Source organism: Thamnophis sirtalis, unplaced genomic scaffold (assembly GCF_051295495.1).
Source record: "Thamnophis sirtalis isolate CommonGarterSnake01/CBP01778 unplaced genomic scaffold, rThaSir2_p1.2 scaffold_6, whole genome shotgun sequence".
In the NCBI taxonomy this organism is placed as follows: Eukaryota; Metazoa; Chordata; class Lepidosauria; order Squamata; family Natricidae; genus Thamnophis; species Thamnophis sirtalis.
Window position 1 is genome coordinate 45,447,129 of NW_028261386.1, and position 22,597 is coordinate 45,469,725.

The 22,597-nt window shown below is 39.1% G+C and overlaps 2 protein-coding genes across 7 annotated transcripts; one reads left to right on the forward strand and one right to left on the reverse strand.

Moving 5' to 3' along the window:
* Window positions 1–571: 571 nt before the first annotated feature.
* On the reverse strand, window positions 572–18,031 carry ANGEL2 (angel homolog 2). Of its 6 annotated transcripts, none has more exons than XM_087717774.1 (9): window positions 17,899–18,031; window positions 13,503–13,909; window positions 8,953–9,209; window positions 7,728–7,797; window positions 5,270–5,691; window positions 4,264–4,390; window positions 3,007–3,070; window positions 2,270–2,433; window positions 572–994 (listed from the first exon to the last, which is right to left on the reverse strand). In XM_087717774.1, the coding sequence occupies exons 2-9, from the start codon at window positions 13,900–13,902 to the stop codon at window positions 843–845; spliced, it is 1,656 nt and encodes a 551-aa protein (XP_087573900.1). In that variant the 5' UTR covers window positions 13,903–13,909; window positions 17,899–18,031; the 3' UTR covers window positions 572–842. The 6 variants fall into 6 exon arrangements, 5 of the variants coding, with proteins under 5 accessions (XP_087573900.1, XP_087573896.1, XP_087573901.1 ...); XM_087717770.1 differs by lacking the exon at window positions 17,899–18,031 and adding an exon at window positions 17,299–17,607; XM_087717775.1 differs by lacking the exon at window positions 17,899–18,031 and adding an exon at window positions 17,478–17,595.
* On the forward strand, window positions 17,768–20,927 carry KTI12 (KTI12 chromatin associated homolog). The gene has a single exon (XM_014062913.2). It carries the CDS (start codon window positions 18,108–18,110, stop codon window positions 18,873–18,875), a length of 768 nt encoding a protein of 255 aa, XP_013918388.2. The 5' UTR covers window positions 17,768–18,107; the 3' UTR covers window positions 18,876–20,927.
* The last annotated feature ends 1,670 nt before the right edge of the window (window positions 20,928–22,597 follow it).

Below are 22,597 nucleotides of genomic sequence, written 5' to 3' on the forward strand. Positions count from 1 at the left end.
AGACTTATCTGTAATACTATCCACACAAATGGTGTTGTTGTGTCAACTTGTAAAGTGTTTCCATGATTACTATCAAGCTGGCATAGAAAAAGGGAGGAAGGGAGGAGAATTCCATGCATACCTTTGGCCAGAATCAGGTCTCATATTCCTACAGCTGGTGTATGAAATACGCATGTTCATAGTCTGCCATAGCACTTTATTGGTGGATGTGATTTATGACACAGACAGAGGGGAGAAGATACAGGGGTAAAGTTCAAACGCAATTAAGCAGAAATCAGTTTCGGCTCCACAGAAAACATGCCAAAATGTTGATCCTAATAAATGAATGGATTTTTTTTTTGAACTTTGTCTCGTGGCTAGTAAATTAATTAGGTCATCCTTTGGAAACTTCACAACTTTGCTGCCTTTCCTTGTCAAGGAAAGAGCTACCATTTTTGTTTCTACCTGCATGATTCATGGCTTCCCCACAGGCCAAATTAAAGATACCCTGAGATTTGTTTCCATAGTAGAATATAAGGATATGTGTTCTTGTATTATTCACCTTGAAAATTAAGAAAATATGCTAATAAAACCCCAGCATACCAATATTTTTTATTTTAAAAAGTAATTTATACCAGTTCTGTGAAAACATATACATTTACATATACATTTTTAAATACAACACAAATATTTTCATTTATTAAAAAAAAAATCCTTATGTAAAAGTAGCTTGCTTTTTTTTATGAGTGATATTGATAATTTACAGCAGATATAAAAATATCTTCAGTCATTTTTGCTGGGTTTGATAAAAATTAAGATGAGAGAAGGTGAGAGAGAAGACACCAATTATTTTCATCCAAAAGTTATTCTTCCAGCCTGAACTTAGCCAGGAGAGGGAGATGGTCAGAGGAATTGCTTTCATTAGGAAGTCCATTGACTCCCCACAGATCTTGCTCAGTTACCAATGACAGTCTACCCAGAAGACTCAGTCCTCCACTGAAAAGAAGTTCAGCTCCTGTCAGAAGAAAAAAGTCTTTTTAGATACTGCATATATAGTGTGAACACATAGATACTGCTTGGCAGGCAATTTCATTTCTGCCACAGCTCTGGTCAAATCTGGATATATTATAGTGCTATCACTGAGTGTGACATGTGTAAAAATTGCATTTACTATCATGGGTACTTTTCTCCAATGTGTGCATCTAGACGTGTGGATCTCATGTGATAACATGAGAAAAGACTTGCCAGTGAAGTGTGATGCACCAGTTGGAACATGCACAAACAACAGCACAGAGTTTTAGCATGCTTACTTGCCAAAAGATGGTCAAATGACTGGTAACAGAGGTGGCGCAATGGTTAAATGCAGCACTGCAGGCTACTTCAGCTGACTGCAGCACTGCAGGCTACTTCAGCTGACTGCAGTTCTGCAGTTCGGCTGTTCAAATCTCACCGGCTCAGGGTTGACTCAGCCTTCCATCCTTCCGAGGTGGGTAAAATGAGGACCCGGATTGTTGTTGGGGGCAATATGCTGACTCTGTAAACCGCTTAGAGAGGGCTGAAAGCCCTATGAAGCGGTATAGAAGTCTAACTGTTATTGCTATTGCTAACATTTCAGCACCATCTAGTGAATCATTGTCTGTCTGTCTGTCTGTCTGTCTGCCTGTCTGTCTCTCTCTCTCTCTCACACACACACACGAGCATGCAGGAGTCATAACATTATTTCCAGACAAAAACACTATCAGGATTAAAATAGAACATGGGTGCAATTTTTTCAAGCCATAATAATTTTGTGTGTTCACATCTGCAGCTTAAATTTAAGCAAAATAAATATGAATGAGCCAGCTAGATTTACTTTTGATCACTACCATTCTGAGAATAGTATTTATGCAAAGAGAGAATTCACTGCAATAAAGATAAGAAAAAAAAATGCTGGGAAGTTGCAAGCATTCATGCAAGGCTAGGATGTGGACCAAGCCATTTGTTCAGACAATACAAAAATTCAAATACAGTCTTGTGCATAAATCAACTCTCTTCTATGTTTATAGGATTCTGTAAACCAGGGGTGTCAAACTTGCATCGTCATGGTGGCATCATGTAATGTAGCGGGACTTCCCCCCCTTTGCTAAACTGGGTGTGGGTGTGACCAGCATGTCACACATCTGGCCCGTTGGCAGCGAGTTTGACAGTCCTGCTGTACGCTGTAATGAACTGAAGATACTACTTTATACTTGGTCCACCATGGATGAAAATATACCAAATTGGCCACAGGTTTGGTACAAGATTTGGTTACCTGATTCCTGAGTAACATTGTCCCTTGCTACAGAATAGAAGATGTAATCTACAGTCACTGCACTTCTTGAGTGGCAGGTTGTTACTTCTGGAACTCCATTGTCAGGCAGATAATGAGAATAGACTGAAGACAATTGAAAGCTGTGATGTAAATCTGTGGGCAATCTAAAAAGGAAAAGGTGTGATAAAAAGCCTGAATATTCCACAAACCTATCTTTCTAAATCTAGGTTATCAACATATAAAGCTACCTATGCACACAGTCAGGAACATGGCTATCTCCCTCTACTCCAGCATTTAAAGAATCATCTGCTGATCTTCCTTTTTTTGGCAATCAAGTTGCCACAGAATAAACTAACCTAGGTTTTATAAGATACATAAGATTTTATATATCCCCAAGTATAAACCTGAAATACTTTTAAGTGAAAACCTTCCCAATACTGTTTAATCAGGATTTAATAAACTTGAAACAGAGAAAGCCTATCTTTTTATTCTTTCCGTCATTGCAGTTTTAATGTGATAATATTGACCCCAATTACACAAGGTCTTAAATCACCCTTAATGATTCATGTGAATGAATATGCTACTTTCCCTTCTCACAAATCCTTGTCTGTGTTCAATGATTCTTCTAGAATTGTTTTTGCCTTAGTTTAAGCTTGCATTATAAAAATCCAGCTAAATCTGGGTGCTTCAAGTATTGACAACTGAAAAGCAAATTTTAAAAAAATGATAAGAATTACCTTTTTGCTACAATTAGGATCTCTTCTGACTGTTCTAAACTTGCATCTTTAGTCTCTCTGCTCTCTAGAAAATAAAGGATGCTGGTGATAGGAATATACACCTGACATTAGAACCAGATAGTTTAGTATATCTATTAGGTTGAACATTCACTTTTCCAGTCCCTCAGGTAGAATTTTTCCCCCAAAACTTGCTGTTTGATTATTTTAATTGGAAAGATCAGTTTCTATAAAACTATCTTCCCCAACGATGAATCATCTGTGGCCCCATTGCAGCAGAAGCCACTTCTATTTATGTTTGTTTAACATTAAAAGTGAAGTTTCCTGAAGTGCCTTCTCTGCTCTCTGGGACAAAATCACCTCAGAGGTTTGTTTCTCCCATCCCCTTCACATTGTTTAAAAGGTCCCTTGAAGTCTGGCTCTTCTCCCTGGCCTTGGGCTGGAGTGGGTGTCAGGCCCCTTGTGTTTTCTATGGATCTTTTCGGAGTCTAGTGGCTTTCTTCTGAATTCCTGGGGTTTTTTTTGGGGGTGGTGGTGTATTTATAATAGTTTTAAATTTGCATGCCACTGGCCTTATAAATACCATATAATCAATGAAATGAAACGTAGCTGAAATTTTGAGGTAGAAATAGATGTAAACTGCATTACAAGACTACAGGAAAGCATATGAGCGAGACTATAAAAATCACATATTTTACTTAAACGTTTCGCCAAGCATTATTACAGTTAAAAAAAGCATCCCCCAAATTTGTCACAAAAATCCAGTCTTGCCCACCCACTCTGTGGCCCTCAGACCGCCTCAAAATATTAAGCCCTGTCCCTCAAACTATATCCAACGTTGATCAATCCAATATTTTGCTTTCTGTAACACTGGCTCTCCAAAGTCTGAGGTAGATTCCACCTCCAAATAATTTCATCTGATTCTGATATTAAAAAAAGAACAAATTGAAAATTCATATAATGGCCTTCAGTAAATAAAACAGCAGACATTCTTTCATGAAGCTACAACTATTGTGTAGATGTTCAGATAGACTAACACAATATTATGGCTCCTTCACTTCCACTCTGTCCAAAAGTTGCCCATACCTACAGCTGAGCACTTGGAATAACTATCAAAAACAACAATCCTGGTTCTATTGAATTTGCTTTCTAGGCTTTTGTAGAAACATTCAGCCTCTTAACACTTAACAATCATCTTTGAGAGAAAAGGAGTGTTCACAAAGCCACTCCCTAGTTTCAAAGAATAAAATAAAAATCTACCTCTTTCTTTTACTAGGCGTTTCTGATGTTCCTCGTACATACAATCCTGAGAAATGCCAAGGCTGTGAGGCCAAATGGGAATCTTAAGTATCCTTTGGCCCCTTGGGGACTGTTCCTGGCCAGACACCTTAAAAACAAAAGACAAAACAAAACAAGATGTAGGTATATTCTTAGAAATTAATCAAAACAATCCTTCATAGCTGTGTGTTCCACCCACCAGAATAACTAAGGTCACATATAAGCTTAGCTGTTCTAAAATTCATTCCTATTATTTCAAGAATTGGAATGTAAAAATGCTTTGTCTGTTTCAAAGTGTATAGTCCACCTTTGTGTAACACAGCTTTCCACCAAGAACTCATAACAGCATCCATATGACTAAGATCTGTATGCAGATGTTACTGAACCAACCCTTTAATGCAGTGGTCTCCAACCTTGGCAACTTTAAAACCTGTGGACTTCAACTCCCAGAGTTCCTCAGCCAGCTTTGCTGGCTGAGGAACTCTGGGAGTTGAAGTCCACAAGTCTTAAAAGTTGCCAAGGTTGGAGACCACTGCTTTAATGCACTGTTGTCATTTTCATTTCTGCTTTCAAACGATCCTTTGTAGATATCACCCTCTGGACTGTGGCAATCCTCATGTTACTGATCAGGATAAGCCAAGGCATGGTATACAAACTTCAAAGTGTATGCCTGCTTATTCTCAATTAGAGAGGGGAAGATCAAGGGGAGAAGGGGTGGTGGTGAAAAGTCCAGAAACATCAGAAGATACCAATTCCAGGGCATTTTAATGATATACTGTGGGTGGGTGGGTAGAGGAGATTCCTCATTTCCCTCCCCTGAATTTTTCCATTTCCTCATCTCAAGCCTTTCAATTCTCACAGGCCTTAGTGCAATCTCTACTCTTACAGTTGCTTATTGCAAGACATTAACAATTGTTGCTGACTAATTTTCAGGGACACTTGTTTGTCTACCTTTGTTTTCACAGCAGCTTCACAAACAGGTACTTACTTTTCCTATTGGCAGGCCTTCATAATTCAGCTTTCCTTCTGTCAAGAAATTGTACAGAGGAGAATGAGGGACAGAATTGAAATCACCACAGATGACAAGGGGACAAAAACGCCCATCTTCACGAATGGCAACACTGGTAATTTCTGCCAGGAGTATGGCTAGCTGGGTTAGTTTAATGTCTCCCCGCCTTGGATTATACAGGAGATGTGTATTGGCCACACAAATGGCTGTGGGGGCTTTGTAGGAAAACCGAGGCTGCAAGAGCAGAACTAGCCCCACATTATCTCTATCCAAAAGTGGGATATTGTGACGGAAGAATTCCACAGGATTGGAGGAAAGAAGACTGAATTTGGAGGTCTTGAAGCATGTGGCACAGCCATCAGGCTTTCTTCCTGTCCTCATTTTGTATTCACAGTGATAGCCTAGAAGAAACCAGAAAAGGACAAGTTTCATTTATTTCTAAGAATTACAGCATAGAAGATGAGCGAGAATCATGCCTCATGCTAAGCTGTAATGCAGTTTACTTTTGGCTTAGGGCACCAGGTGAATCTGTTCATTACAGTAGATTTAACAAAGCATGGATAAAGAAATCAGGGGTTAGCACAATGTGACAATTCAGCATTTATAATTTAACAAAAATAGTTAAGCAAAACAATTTAGCATCATGGTTAGGCAGGAATGATTGGGCAGAATACATGTTTCACCATCAGCAAATTCTGAAGAATTAATGACACATAAAAGAACCTATTATATAGTATAAGGTAAAGGTTTCCCTCGTGCATGTGTGCTAGTTGTTCCCGACTCTAGGGGGCGGTGCTCATCTCCATTTCAAAGCTGAAGAGTCAGCGCTGTCTGAAGACGTCTCTGTGGTCATGTGGCTGGCATGACTAAACGCTGAAGGTGCACGGAACGCTGTTACCTTCCCGCCAAAGGTTTGAGTATGATATAAACTTGACGTAGCTTAGAAAAAATTAGTTCTTTTTCATGTAGCTCCTGGAAAACCACTTTCATGAAGCTTAAATGAGCTAACATATCACCTCTCAGAAGACGCGCCCTAAACAGTTTGCGTGTAAGATGTATGTGTGCACCTACAGTAAATACATAAATCCTCTTCAAATTCTCCCAACATCTTGCAGCAGAATTTTCTCCATGAATATGAACTAATTGTTGGTCATTTAGTGTTAGACCAATAATACACAACTCCCGTTCGTTGCATCGCTGGAAATCTGCTATCTTCTTGGCATCATCATCATTCTCTGGATTCCAAGCAGTTGCATCCGGTGGCTTCTGTACAGCATCCCATAAACCTTCCCTATGCAGGAGTAGACTGCATTTCATAGACCAGGAAACATAGTTTGTTCCATCCAACCAGGTTATCATAGATAGCTTGTTGATGGGTCGCTCGCCATCTTCTCCAGGATAGTACAATCACTAAATAAACAGCTGTCTGTAAACGGTATTACGTATCAACACCAACTCTCCTTTAGCTAAGTCTGGTACACTCTGGGCCCATAACCAGTGTTAGGTAAGCTCCCTGTTGGGAGAGCGAGTACGTTCAGTGAAGTGTTGTGAGAGTTGTGTTGGAGAACACACAAACCAGCATACAGAGACACTGCAGTTTAAATAGGCTTTTACTTTCGTGGAAATAGAGGTATCAGAGTCCATCAAACAGTCCAAGTCATACATGGATAAGACAGTCAGTCATCAATGTTTTTCAGTTAAGGGATAATCCAAAAAACATAGTCCAGTAACATATAATCAGTTCAGTACTCAAAGTTTGCTAGCAGTTGCAAAACTTACAATAGCTCACGGCACTTTCTAACAGCCAGCTTCCAAAAACACTTAGATCAGATCAGCCCAGCATCTAACAAACAGAGAGCTAACAGTCATTCTGGCTCCCTCTTATGGTCGATTGAAGAAAACAGCAACCAATCACATTTTACAGTATGATTTAAAGAAACAGGTATAGCATTGTTACATGATTTATATATTGCCAACCCAACAGTTAGAATTATATTCCTAACAGTTCTTATTTTTCCTACTTGCACTTTTACATGCTTTCAAACCGCTAGGTTGGCAGAAGCTGGGAAAAGTAACGGGAGCTCATTCTGTTATGCGGTGCTAGGGATTCGAACTGCCAATCTTTCTAATCAACAAGCTCAGCGTCTTAGCCACAGTGCCACTGCATCCTTATTACATAGTATATGGTCATATATTTAAAAGCATTTGTTGGTTTGCTAATAGGATTATTTATTCTGTTTATATTAGAGTGGGTTAGGAAAGAAAACAAACTTATTAGGTACTGCTGCTTTTTTACAAATTGCTCACTTTTCAGTACTGAAACTGGGTGTGGGTAAGTAGAACACAGGGGTGTAAACTAAGGAAGAGTACCCCATATAGTTTTATAATTACGTAAATAATGTAACTTTTTTACTATGAGGATATGTAAGTATAGTACCTAGGGCTTCCAAGGTTGGTTTGATCTCTACTCCATATTGGTCTTCTTGGACTTCCTGCAAACAAAGTACCTGTGGGTGGGGAAACAGGTGATCAACAGTGAAAGATCCATGTCATCACCTAACATTATTATTATGACAATTTTAGAAGTTATTTGAATTCTAATCTATACGGTAATAAAAATCAATGCAGATGATTTAAGACTAAATATAAGGATTGATGAAAATGACTTGATATAGTCAAAGCAAAGTTAAGAATTTCCAAGTGTTATCGATTTCAGAGAGTCAGAGTTAATATACATACAGTTTTCTAGCAAAAGCAATGGGACGTTTACATGGTCACAACACTGTGCACATTTAAGTAAATACTACTAGGCCCAGGGTAGCATACAATGCTAAAAGAAACACATTTTCTGCCAAAAAGTTGGCTTTTACAATGTTCTTCCACTTGAACGCGATGCACTTCTAAGTAAACAAGAGTAACATTGTGCTGCAAGAAAATAAGTCAAGATTCAGGAAGAAAACTTTCCTTTTGATGTCAGATTTGTCAGAGATACGTGTATTTTGAAACACTGTACCTCCTGAGATTAGATTGGCCTTGATCCTGCTGGCTTTTTGAAAAGCCTTGAAGGCCTGGATTTATTCCTAGACATGGAAGTTGGGAGATTAGTTGGAGCACACTGGGTATTCTTATTGATTGCATCTATTTTTATTCTGGTAGTTATTGTACATTTTATATATTTTTGTTATTTTTATGCTATGTTTTTACCTTTTGATAGCCACTAAAGAGTCCCTAGAGCAAACTAGGGGCGCCATATAAATCTAATTAAATGAATAAAAATAGTAAATATATTATATCACATATATAGCAATAGCACTTAGACTTATATACCGCTTCATAGTGCTTTTACAACCCTCTCTATGCGGTTTACAGAGCATATTGCCCTCAACAATCTGGGTCCTCATTTTACCAACCTTGGAAGGATGGAAGGCTGAAACAACCTTGAGCCGGTGAGATTTGAACTGCCGAACTGCAGCTAGCAGTCAGCTGAAGTAGCATGCAGTACCACTGCGCCACCTGCGCCACCTTGGCTCTAATGTTCAATTTTATATGTTCAATTTTATTTAAACTTGTAATATGTGAAATGCACCTGTGTACATTTATTAACAGTAAAAACAATACCAGGTATCAATGATCAGTTTTCTTACTGGCAGCTTTCTACTTACATCTGCATCAAGTTGTTTGATATCAGCAAGAATGTTGGGAAAGCGATAATTCCAAGCTAGTATTTGCTGCTGGCAATGTCTGTAGAGATGGGGATTGTATTCTAATAAATCCTGGGAAAGAATGTTGTATGACATTACAGTAAAATCAAATGTTGCCTGTGGGTCTTTATCATCTTCGTTGATCTGCGTCTTGTCTCCAATAACCGTTGTTTTTTTACTTTGATGGCAAAAGTATTCCCAATGTCTCTTGATCAATCCTGGCAAAACACAATAAATCAAGGAATGTAAATAAGGTTTACACACACACACACACTCACTCACTCACTCACTCACTCACTCACTCACTCACTCATCGTTTATATCAGCATTTCAGCGAGGTCTCACCTGCCATCTTTAGGCTGGGTTTTGGGCTTAAAGTGTGGTTGGAGCTGCTGTCTTTCTATAAATCTTGGTGTGTGTGTGTGTGTGGCGTGCTGACTTTGTTTCAGTAAGTGGATCGATTTGCTGTGTGGTTTTATCATGATTGATAGATTGGTGCTGAATGTGTGTCCGTTGTTGTTTCGTGTTATAACGGCCTGGGTGGTGGATGGGGGTCATTTGTTGACTACGGCTGGTTTCCAGATGTCTGGTAGGCGGGAGGTATCATCACCTTTATTCATGTTGGGGGGTGTTTCTTTATTTGGATAGCTTCCATAATTAGTCTCTTGTTGAAGTGTTCAGTTTTGGAGATTAACCTGGTTCCTTCAAAATTAATTTCATGTCCTGTAGCTTTAAGGTGCTGGAAAAGGGAGGAAGTTTTTTCTTTTTTTCTTACTGCGTTCTCGTGTTCTGCGATGCGTGCATTTAGTCTCCTGTTCGTTTGTCCTATGTATATCTGCAGGGCAGAATTTGCATGGTATTTCATAGACTCCTTGGTTTTCTAGCTGGATTTTATCTTTGGGGTTTCTTAAGATATTGGCTATTTTTCCGTCAGTGTTGAAGGCTGTCTTGATATTGTGTTTGTGGAGAATTTTGCTGATTTTATCTGTGGTGCATTTGATGTAAAGGAGGAGGGCGATGCAGTTGTCCTGTTCTGTGTCTTGGTTTTTGGGGGGAGTCTCCCTTTGGATTAGGTTGGTAATTGAAGAAAAACAATTAATTTTGAAGGAACCAGGTTAATCTCCAAAACTGAACACTTCAACAAGAGAATAATTATGGAAGCTATCAAAATAGAGAAACACCCCCACAACATGAATAAATGTGACGATACCTCCTGCATACCAGACATCTGGAAACAGCCCTAGTCAACAAACGTGCCCCACCCACCACCCAGGCCGTTACAACACGAAACAATAACGGACACACAGCCAGCACCAATCAGCACCAATCTACCAATCATGATACAAGCACACAATCAATCAATCCACTTACTGAAACAAAGCCACCACTCCACACCCCACACCAAGATTTATAGAAAGACGGCAGCTCCGACTACGCTTTAAGTCCAAAACCCAGCCTGAAGATGGTGAGACCTCGCTGAAACGTTGCCAAAACAATCTCAATCTTACACGGGAAAAGACCCGAAAAGACCCAGCATGCATATATATATATATATATATATACATATATACATACATATACATACATACATACATACATACATACATACATACATACATATATATATATATATATATATATATATATGGTTTTTTTTAAATTTGTGCTGATAAATAAATAAAGGGAGACTAGTATAGATCTATTTCAAGCTATTTAGCTCTCATCAGCTAGCCACACCCTTACTGGGATTCTGTGCTGTATTGCATCTTAGGCAAACGTCTTAGCCATCAAGCCGTTTGCCTAAGATGCAATACAGCACAGGTTCGAATCTCAGTAAGGGTGTGGCTAGCTGATGAGAGCTAAATAGCTTGAAATAGATCTATACTAGTCTCCCTTTATTTATTTATCAGCACAAATTAAAAAAAACAAAACACAAATATAACAAAAGGCAACAGTAAAAATATTGGGTTTCTGTCGTGATGGACTCTTGTGACGAGCCGACTGACAGATGTTGGAAGCAGTTAGCTTTCTCCCATAATTGGGGCTTACCAGGGGTTGTGACACACACACACACACACATATATGTATGTATGTGTGTGTGTGTGTGTGTGTGTGTGTGTGTGTGTGTGTGTATGTATGTATGTATGTATGTATGTATGTATGTATGTATGTATGTATGTATATATATATATATATATATATATATATATATATATATATATATATATATACTTAAAGTCATATATATATACTTAAAGTTATTTATTTATCAGCATAAATATAACATATATATATGATATATTTTTTTTACAACCCCTGGTAAGCCCCAATTATGGGAGGAAGCTAACTGCTTCCATCATCTGTCTATCGGCTCGTCACAAGAGTCCATCACGACAGAAACCCAATATTTTTACTGTTGCCTTTGTTATATTTCTGTTTTTTTATTTGTGCTGATAAATAAATAAATACTGTTGCCTTTATTTATTTATTTATCAGCACAAATAAAAAAACACACATATATATATTGTGTGTTTATACACACACACACACACACACTTGGGCATACCGGGGGCATAGAGTTACATATTTGGGCATACCGGGGGTTGTAACTCCAGATAGATAGATAGATAGATAGATAGATAGATAGATAGATAGATAGATAGGGAGGGAGATAGGGAGGGAGAGGGAGAGGGAGAGGGAGAGGGAGAGGGAGAGGAGAGAGAGAGAGAGAGAGAGAGAGAGAGAGAGAGAGAGAGAGAGAGAGAGAGAGAGAGAGAGAGAGAGTGTGTTACAACCCCCAATATGCCCAAATATGTAACTCTAAATAGATACCTATCACCCTGGCTTAGCTGATAAGGAGTCGAACTCTGTGGCTTAATGGTTAACACATCTGCCTAAGATGCAATACAGCACAGGTTCGAATCCCAGTAAGGGTATGGCTAGCTGATGAGAGCTAAATAGCTTGAAATAGATCTATACTAGTGTCCCTTTATTTATTTATCAGCACAAAATACAACACAAATGTAACAAAAAGGTAACAGTAAAAATATTGGGTTTCTGTCTGGATGGTCTCTTGTGACGAGCCGATGGACAGAGAATGGAAGTACTGAACGTCCTCCCATATTTGGGCATACTGGGAGTTGTAACTCTAAATAGATACCTATCACCCTGGCTTAGCTGATAAGGAATCGAACTCTGTGGCTTAATGGTTAACACATCTGCCTAAGATGCAATACGGCACAGGTTCGAATCCCAGTAAGGGTATGGCTAGCTGATGAGAGCTAAATAGCTTGAAATAGATCTATGCTAGTCTCCCTTTATTTATTTATCAGCACAAAATACAACATATATATGCATTTAAATTAATTATAGATCTAGTAAGTTAATATAAATTTACTCAAATTTGGAACTATTGTTCAGATGCATAGCAGGAACAGTGCATAAACAATAATCAAAAAGAAATCTAGAATATGCCAAGTTGATTTTTTTTTCTTATTGTATAATATTGCTATTTTCCATTAACACTGACTCCCAATTAAAAAGGTGAGGACATCTTTATTCTCAAAAATGTTTATTCATAGTATAGCATAGAATAGCAAGATTACCTAAAAGATTCCTCAGGGTGTCTTTAAGAAGAAATAATTTCATATAGATCCCCAAAAATGTCCTCTGGGATATCTATATGATTCTAGTAATTAGGATTTTTGGAGGAGAGGTAATAAAAATATACACATTAATGAGGTAATTATGAATACTTTTAAGTATCTGAAGAAATGCCAGTCAGTGTACTTGAAGAAAAGAGGAACTAAAATCAGATGGGTTCCACCACAAAAGCGCGTAGGACAAAATCGCGCTCGACAAAAGCGCGCTGTGACGTCATCACAGCGCGACGAAAAAGTTCGAAAAATGTAAAAATAAAGCGAAAACCTTACCCTAAGCCCCCCAAACCTAACCCTAAACCTAACCCTAAACCTAACTCTTAACCTAACCCTAAACCTAACCCTAACCGTTAAAGTAACGAAAAACCTAACGCTAACCCTTAACCTAACCCTAACGCTAACGCTAACGCTCTAAAGCTAACCCTAACCCTTAACCTAACCCCAACCCTAACCCTAAACCTAACCCTTACCTTTATGTGAATCGGCTTGCTTTAATTTAATTTTTATTAATTTTTATTTGAATTTTTCGATCTTTTTCGTCGCGCTGTGATGACGTCAAAGGCGCGATTTTGTCGATCGCGCTTTTGCCGTCCGCGCTTTTGACGGGTCACGTGTGGGTATATGTGTATGTGCATTGTGTATGATCTGAGATTTTCATGGGGGGTCTTTTCCTGGTTTGGGGGGGTTCTTTTTGGGGGGAGGGTTTTTGGTTGATTATGTTTTTATTCTGTTCGTCATCCAGAGTTTGGCAAATATAAACATTAGACAGATTATCCAAAATCCCTCTCTACACTCAGCTATTATCCATATCCTATCAAGACCAATGATCAACATAATAAAATGACATCTTACTTTTTAGTTTTGGAGTGTTTTCTTCTGTAACCAGAGTTGATGATTTTTCATTTAAAGACGATACATTTATCTTTTCTTCAACACTGCAACTAATGTCCTGCACTTCGCTCTCTCTTCGTTTTTTAAAAACTGGTTCACAGTCCTCGGATTTCATTTTCGCAGTACAAAAATGAATGGAATAGTTTTGCCAGAGATTGGGAGAAAGTTGTAAGTTCCAGAACAGGGGAAGTCTCCAATTCTCCCCAAAATTCTGAAGGTTCAAGTGTGGGTAGCAAGCCCAAGAATAGTACTCCACACACTTCAGGCACTGAAAAGCTTGAGCATTCTGGAGGTATCTTTGAAAATGATTCTGGTACAAGCCCCAATCTCTAACCAGCCTGTGAACGTGGCGGGACAGCATGGGATATCTAGAAAAAAAGGAACAGTAGTTAGATTTCTGTCATATAAAATTTAAGATGGAAAGGAGGAAGAATAAATGGAGGATAAGAGGAAAAAGATTACAATTATCTAAAACTTTAGATTGGTGACATTTGCATAATGACAGCTGTCCATAAAATTGCATAAACATCACTTACTGGCATCAACATTTCAGTATCAGAAAGTGTAGGTAGAAGCCAGTTGCTGGGTCAGAAGTGGGAGGATATTTCTGCTTTCACATACTTTTGTGGTACAGGTACTCCTTGATTGACAATCATTTGTTTAGGGATTGTTTGAAATTGCAATAGCACTGAAAAAAGTGACTTACTACCAGTTCTCGCACTTTACAGTCATGCAATCAAAATTCAGGGATTTGGCAACTGGCATATATTTATGATGTTTGCAGCATTCCAGGGTCACATGATCACCATTTGCAACCTTCCCAGCCGGCTGCGTACAAGTAAAGTTATTAGAGGAAGCTGGATTTGTTTAACAACATGATTCCCTTAACAACTGCATAACTAAATAACTATGGAAAAAAAGGTCATAAAATCTGGTGCAAATCACTTAACAACTTCCATGATTAGCAACAAAAAATCCCAAATGTTACTGTTTTCTAATTGGCTACAGACTGTAAAGAATGCTGGACATTTTGGTATCCTGCTATGTTTGTAACAGGTCTTTTTATTTACAGTTTGAGTATCTTTTAGAACTAAAGTGAAGTACACCTGATAGTAACTGTATGAATACAGTTTTGCATATCTTTTTATCTTGATACCATTTCTGTTTTGGCCCTGACATGATGGGCTTGTGTGCCAACTACAAGAGTAATGCCTGATTAGAATTTCTGAAGTTATTCTAATAATAATGTATGCAACTACTTCTTGCTTCCTTTTGTCAACTTTTTAATCCATAACTGGATGGATTAAATTCTGTTCTTAAGAATATTTAAAAAAAGAAATTACATGAATATGAGAACCTGTGAATTGTAATGGTTAAGGTATTAGATTTGGAGCAGGCAGGCCAGCTTCTAGTCCATTCTCAGTAACTGCGCAACATTGGGTCAATTGTTCTTTCTCAGCACAACCTATTCACAGAGCTGCTATTTTGAGGATAAATAGGAGGATGAAATACTATTTCTGCTGCCTCAAATTCCTGTGCAAATAGCAGGATATAAATATAATAAATAGGTTCTATCCAGATCCTCTCTTGCAATATAACACATTTGCAATAATAGAGATTCAATTTGTAAACATGGTCACAGATTGCTCATATGCAATTAATCATGTTATGTGAATAATCCTAATCCAGATCTTTTTTTAAAAAAAAGTAATGCCTACTGAAATACAAGCTTTTAAAAAATAAACTGGTTAAATTAAATACATTAAAAATGTTTTGTTACAGATTTGGAGCTTGTAATTTGTATTTTATAACATTTGTATTTATAGTCTACAACAAACAGGAAGTGTTTTTCAATATTACAACAGGACTAGAGCCAGGATTCCTAATTCGGTGCTAGTTTGAGAATTATTGGCACCGGCTGACAAAACGACATAATAACATATGCTTATACTAAATATTGCCATTATAAAATTGATCCAAGCCACAGCCTTCATCTTAAAAAGAATTTAGGGAAGACATTATTTTTTATGCCATAAAAACTTTTTGGATACCCAAAGCCTTTTTTTAAATGAGTTGGTTATACAGCACTTAAGCATAGTTAGAATTGCATAACGCTGGACAACAAAAGTTTTTTCAAAAGCGTTGCTTCCTGAAACATTTTGGTGATTATGATAGACCCTTCAAACTGAACACAAACATAATTACAGAATGACTGCATCATGCAGGATGTATGGCTGAAAGTAGGTAGAATTGCAGCTGTACAATTTCGGATGAACACCCTTTGAGTGGTATGGGAGTAGGAATGGCTTTCCAGAGAAAAATTGCAGACTACAGGAACCAGGAGCACTACTCAGGTGACTCTAAGGACACAGATAAATCTCCAAATGCTTCAAGGACCCCTTAAAAGGATGCAAACGACCAGCTGCCTGCAAGGAATATAAATCTTTCCATTCCCCACTATCTTGTCAGAGCTGAAGAAGCTTCTTGGATGAGAAGTGAAACGTCCTGAAAAACCCCCCAAGAAAGTCCAGTTGCCTCCTGAAAAAGCACCTTTGGGACAACCATGACCTGGATGACTGATAATCTCTACAGACTTTTAACCCAGCCTGTATATACAGCAGTGTTGCTTGGTTAATGATTGTCTGTTCCACTATTGATAAAGGAGAGTATCTGTAGATCAAGGGTGAAATGAAGGGTCCTTGGTGCTCTCTGAGCTTGCTTGTTTTCTTCCAGATGTTTCATTACCCAAACTAGGTAACATGCCAACACTGATGATGTTACCTAGTTTGGGTAATGAAATGACTGCAAGAAAACAGAACTGCTGATTCAGTTCTACAGAAGAATTATTGAATCTGTCATCTGCACCTCCATAACTATCTGGTTTGGCTCTGCAACTTAACAAGACAAACACAGACTTCAAGGGGTAATTAGAACCGAAGAAAAAAACAATTGCTACCAACCTGCCTTCCATTGAGAACCTGTATACTGCATGAGTCAAAAAGAGAGCTATGAAAATATCTACAGACCCTGGACACGAACTGTTTCAACGTCTACCCTCAAAACGACACTATAGGGCACTGCACACTTGAACAACTAGACACAAGGACAGTTTTTCCCCTAATGCATTCACTCTGCTTAACAACTAATTCCCACAACACTGTCAATAATTTATCACGAATGTACAATTATTCTTCTCTTCCTTCCTAGTATCTATCTCTCCGCAATTATGACTATAACCATGTTGCTTGTATCTTTCAATTTATATTGTTTTTATTTGTTTCCTGGTAGGATTTGATAAGTTTACCAAAGGGCCTATAATAAGGAAGTCGACACATGGATAAAAGACATAAAATGGGAAAATAAAACTGGGCTTAATTGGCTGCAGAGAAACCCACCAGTTTGTAAGGATAACCTTGACTATCACCAAGTGTTGTATCTTTTTATTCTTGATGAATGTATTTTTATTCTCCTTGTGTACACTGAGAGCATATAGACCAAAGACAAATTCCTTGTGTGTCCAATCACACTTGGTCAACAAATAATCCAATCCAATCCAATCCAATCCTATCCTATCCTATTTCGAGCAGGTTAAATCAGAAGGGGCAGTTCTTATTTTTCTGGCCAGCGTTCCCCGGTGATGCTCGACTACAGTGACCATACACATCAAGGGACTGATGGAAGTTGTAGTCCAACCTATCCGACGGCACTAGGATTTGAAGATTCTGCCTTAGGCCACGACGGAGGTCCGTATCTTTACCTCCGAGCGGGCCGCTTCCGCTCTCCCGGCCAGACCTCTGCTCTCCACCGTCACTCGCCCGACGGGGCATTTCAGGCCGCCGCCACCGCCGCTTCTTTCATTCACCGCGCGCGATCAGGACTCAGCCCCGCGGGTGCTTCAAACCAGGCACTCCTCCTCCCTCAGGACAATAATCCCACCTGCTTCTCCTTTTCCCCACCACCTCTGCTCTCGCTTCGGCGCATGGGATTTGTAGTTTTATTTTTTCCCCACGGGCGTTACTTTCGCTCACGTTTCCATAGACTCACGAAAAAAAAAAAAGTCTTTGGGTTCTTTAAACTCCTCCTATTTTCCCCGTTTAGGAAACTGCTTGGAAATCTCAGTTGTGCTGAAGGATCAAAGAGGTGCATAGAGTTTAAGTCCTTTTAGGCGGTCATTTCGTGGCGGGCGGATTAATTCATTTAAGGCAGTGTTTACCAAACTTGGCCACTTGAAGACGTCCGGACTTCAACTCTCAGAATTCCCCAGCCAGCGAATGGGAGTTGAAGTCCGAGTATCTTCAAGTGGCCAAGGTTGGGAAACATTGATCTAAGGGTTTGCTGCGAGCCAGGAAGTTCGAACCTGAAAACTGCTCTTCTTATTTTCTCTCTTTGGTCCTTCCGATGTCCCAATGTCGGAGAAGTGATTGGAGGGAGGAGGGGAAACCGGAAGAGGAAAGTGCGCTCGAAAACCCATCTTGGTTAACTAGCGGAAACGTTGCTGCCGCCATCTCAGCGTTGGGCGGAAGCAGGAATGATTAGACCGAGAGGCGATTGAGCGAAGGCGGCGCGATGCCGTTGGTGTTGGTCTGCGGGCTGCCGGGCAGCGGCAAGAGCCGGCGCGCTGAAGAGCTGCGTGCCGCTTTGGTCTCTGAAGGCGAACGGCGCGTCTTCGTAGTGTCCGAGGCGGACGTGGCCGGAGGCCGGGCTGCCTTGCGGGCGGCGGCCGAGCGGCTGCTGAACCAGCGGGACGTAGTAATCGTCGACGCCGGCAGCGAGCTGAAGAGCTTCCGCTACGAGCTATACTGCCTCAGCAAGCACGCGGGGACCCCGCACTGCCTGGTGCTCTGCCCGGGAGGGAGCGCGCTCCCCGACCGCCCCCCTTTGGAGCCGCCGGACTCGCAAAACCGCTGGGACTGGCCTCTCTTCCTGGCGCCCCAAGACCCCGCCGAGCCCCTGCCGCTGCCCGAGATCCGCGCTGCCCTCTTGGAGCGGCGTCCGCCTCCTCCCAACCAGTCCACGCGCTCCCAGCCGCTCCAAGCCGCCGGCTTCCTTCACCAACTCGACCGCCTGACCCAAGAGGTGCTGTCCGCCGTGGTGGCTGCTCAGAGGGACGGCGCCCAAATCGGACAGTTCATTCCGGTGGCGGTGGATGGGCTAGCAGCAAGCGACCGAGAGCCTCCGGGTTTGCTGCTTAACAGGCCGGTCAGCTTGGCTGAGCTGAGCCGCCTGCGAAGGCAGTTCCTCAGTTATGCCAAGATGCACCCGGGAGAAGGCGAACAAAATCTGCCCCAACTGGGCGGCATGTTTCTTCAGTACCTGAATCAAAACCTGCAGTGAGCAGGACGCTTCGTTTTGATCTACTTTTTGCTATTTAATTTTGGACAGGAATTCTATAACTTGCCGAATTTATAGACTGCTTTCGAAACTGTTTGATGAAAACCGATGAAGACATGTTTTAAATAATGTTTTTCAGTATACATCTATTTATATTTGAATTGCATTTGTCGTTATTTTTATACTGTGCCTTGTTTAAAGACGTTCATTGGTAGATTTCAACATTCATAGTGATTCCCATGAGGTGAATTGGCAGAAATAGAGTGACTGAATTGAAGTTCATAAATTCAACTTTCTAATCAAAGATTTGGTGCAATCCTGAAGTGTGTTTATCAAATACATTTGGACTTAATATAACTAAAAAAGTTTACGTAAAGAACACTACATTGTGCTTATAATATTTGTCTCTCTGTGAGATTAATTTATTAAAGAGCTGCAAGTTTGGATTGATCTTGACTGAGCTGCATCCATGAGTTGCTTTTTACTGGATAAGGCCCACTTGAAGTCTGTCAAGATCCTTTTGGATCTTCCCTTTAAAAACTTTTTACAAAATTATATATGTGTGTGTATAGTGCTACATAGCTTCAATATCAATACTAATTTGGGATTTAGTTCTAAGTTTTAGCTTAATCTTACTCAAGCTATTATTAAATGTGTGGAGCTGGGTGTGATTAAGCAAAACAACTATTTTAATGTTCACTTCTTAGTAAAGAGAATGGGTGCTTTGGTACATGGTAATTAAATGAGTTTTAAATATCTTAACAAATTCATATATTACAAACCTTATTGTCATGATGCCATTCCTCATCTAGTTTTAACTGAATGAAGCAGAAGTCACTGAACAATCAAAATAGATTCTATCTTTTTAAAACCAAATGCAGTAAGAATGCTCATGAAAATCTATACAGTACTGTAGGGAAGTTGTCATGGAAATACTGGTTGCTATACCTAGAACATAAGAGCATTGTGGTGATCTCACATTCTTAAATGAGGAGAATCTCAAGTTGTGCTATTGAGTGTAGTAAATAAATCCCAAGTGTTTGGTACAAGCAGCCTTCAGAGAAAATCATCAGATGTATATTCTGCATTAAATTTGGCAGCAATACAGGCACATTATGGGAACATTTTCAAACAAAAGATCTTGCCCATTTTCTTACCATAATTATATATCTGCAGTATTTGTTTACTTGTTCAAAAAATCTATTTGTTTATAAGTTGGACAGTATAGTTTGCCCAAATTTATAGATTTTAATTCTGCAGGTTACAGCATGACAACACATTAATGAAGAAAGGTTTTGGTCTGTATTGGCCCCAGAATGTATAAGCAAGACTCACAGAAGCTAATGGGGTAATAAATTTTTAGCTTTTATAATCCTACACTTCTATTTTTTATTTATTTTGCCATCATGATGTAACAATTTCAGAGATCTGGCTGTCAGTAAATTACAGACAGAGGCTATCTTCATTGTACTAATTTTATAGACTTGTCTGCACATTGTATAGGATTCTGCAGCATGTTGTAGAAAATCCACACATGAAACATCTTGATTATTGATCCTCATTGTGAAATTGATATAAAGCAAAAAGAGGAGGAACTTAAAATTTTTATATTAAATTTGTGACCGAGTTCTATTGTTTTTGCTATTAGTACTAGTAATAGTATAAAGATTTTAATCAGCTTCCAAAATATACCTTGAAAATGTAGGGAAGGCTGAGAGTAAAGGCACTAAGTTTCCCCTAGCTGCATATGCTATATAGTACGTGGCACTGATTTCTGCAGAGATGGGGATCTGCAGAGGTGAGGATGGGGCTTTTGTGTATGTACTTTTCCAGGCATGAAGGCTTACACCGTAGACTTTTGCTTTTAAATATTCTGCCTGGTGGAGTAGTTACTTCCCAAGTTTTGTATCAGTATTTTCCTCTCCTCTGTGCCCTGGTCCAAAAAATAAAGGAAATGTTTGAAGGCTACATATAATGTAGAATTGTGTGCATGTGCACACATGGTATATAGTTAGATAATATAACAACAGTCAAGATTAAACAAGAGTCAGAAGGTTTAAAGTCTTTTCATTTTTGATCATGAAGTTATATCTTCTAAAAATTGATTTCTTAAAAAAATCGGAACAGAAAGTTTAATTCCATGTTCAGATTGTAATCTCCCAAATATACAGAAAACACCCCCCCAATTATTACAATGCTTTAAATTTAATATAAAAATGTGTTCAGATGATAAAGCAAGCATGTGATCTCAAAAAAAGACTCAGCTGCATTAAAGTGTTTCAGATAAGATACTGTGTTCACATCTTTTTATACTGAAACATATTTTCCAAATCGTGGTTAATTCAGTATTTATGTATGAAAATAAAGTTCCTACATGTTTCAATTACTGTTTGGAAAGGCAGTATAAATAATTTATAAATGACATTTTCAATATTCAGTGGAACCATGCTTTAACTTTCTATAGTGATATAACTAATTAGTTGTCATCAAATTCTTCCTGATCTCGGTTGATTGTATGAAAAAATTCTAAACATTTTAACCTAAAGGGCAAGTCCCCAGCTCTTCCAAAGACTTTATAGGGATGTTCATGATTTGATCCTATCCTGTATTTTCCCTTTGCTCTACTAATTCAAGAGTGTCAAATTGGCAGCCCATGGGCCAGATGTATCACGTGCAGGCCATGCCCACACCAGCTCTGCGAATGGGAAAATGTGAAATGTCATGTGATGGCAATGTAATGCGGCAAGTTTGACACCTGTGATCTACTTCCTTCAATCTTGTTAAACCTATATGATGTTCACAGGACTTGATATTAATTTTCAATTGCACGACAATCCTGTCATATAGGAAATAAAAGTAGATTTGAACAAACTCCTGTAAACTCCAGAAAGGAATGGTAATATGAATCCATTTAAAATGAAATTATTTAAATAGTGGGATATGTTAGGGAGAAATAACTATTTTAAGAAAAGCCACTTCTAAACCAAAGCAGAATTTCTTAGAATTCTAGTTTTCTAGCCAATTTCAGTAAGTACACTATAGGATAAAAAGACCTTGATGCAAAAAGAGGCAACATTTCCTTGTGAATCATATTTCATTCTGTGCAAAAATATTTATTGTCTGGAATGTTTGCGTTACTGCCAACCAACTTCATCACTCTATATCTAATTAGAAGACCTTGAAGAAAAATAAACAAAATGAACAGGAAGTCCTTTCCTATCTGTTCTGGTTATGTTTCTGTATACTCCTCAACATGGTTTGGAAAGTCTACTTCTCCATTATCCAAATTTATCAGTTGTTTTGAACATAAACCCTCCAAACCTCAAAATTGGGACAGGGCCGTTGTTGCACCATCAGCCATGGCGGCAATGAGGGACATGGAGTTCCAAGAAGAACTAAATAGGTTGTCTCTCCACAGTAGGGACAGAATCAAACAGGGTGCGTAGACAAGATATCTAAATGACCTGATCTCCCCAAAACAAAGAATAGCTTTCTTCAGAGCCAGATTTAACATTCTTCCTTCAGCACTCCTTCAGGGCAGGTATAAGAGAACACCTATAGCAGAATGCGTTTGTATATGTGGTAAAGGAGAAGTGGAAGATAATTCACATGTTCTATTACACTGCGAGCTATACAGAGCTTGTAGGTCTGCACATATTCTCCCCTTATTAGAGAGATTGCCAGGGAGGGCAGACCATTTTATCTAGGCTTTCTCCTCCAGGACG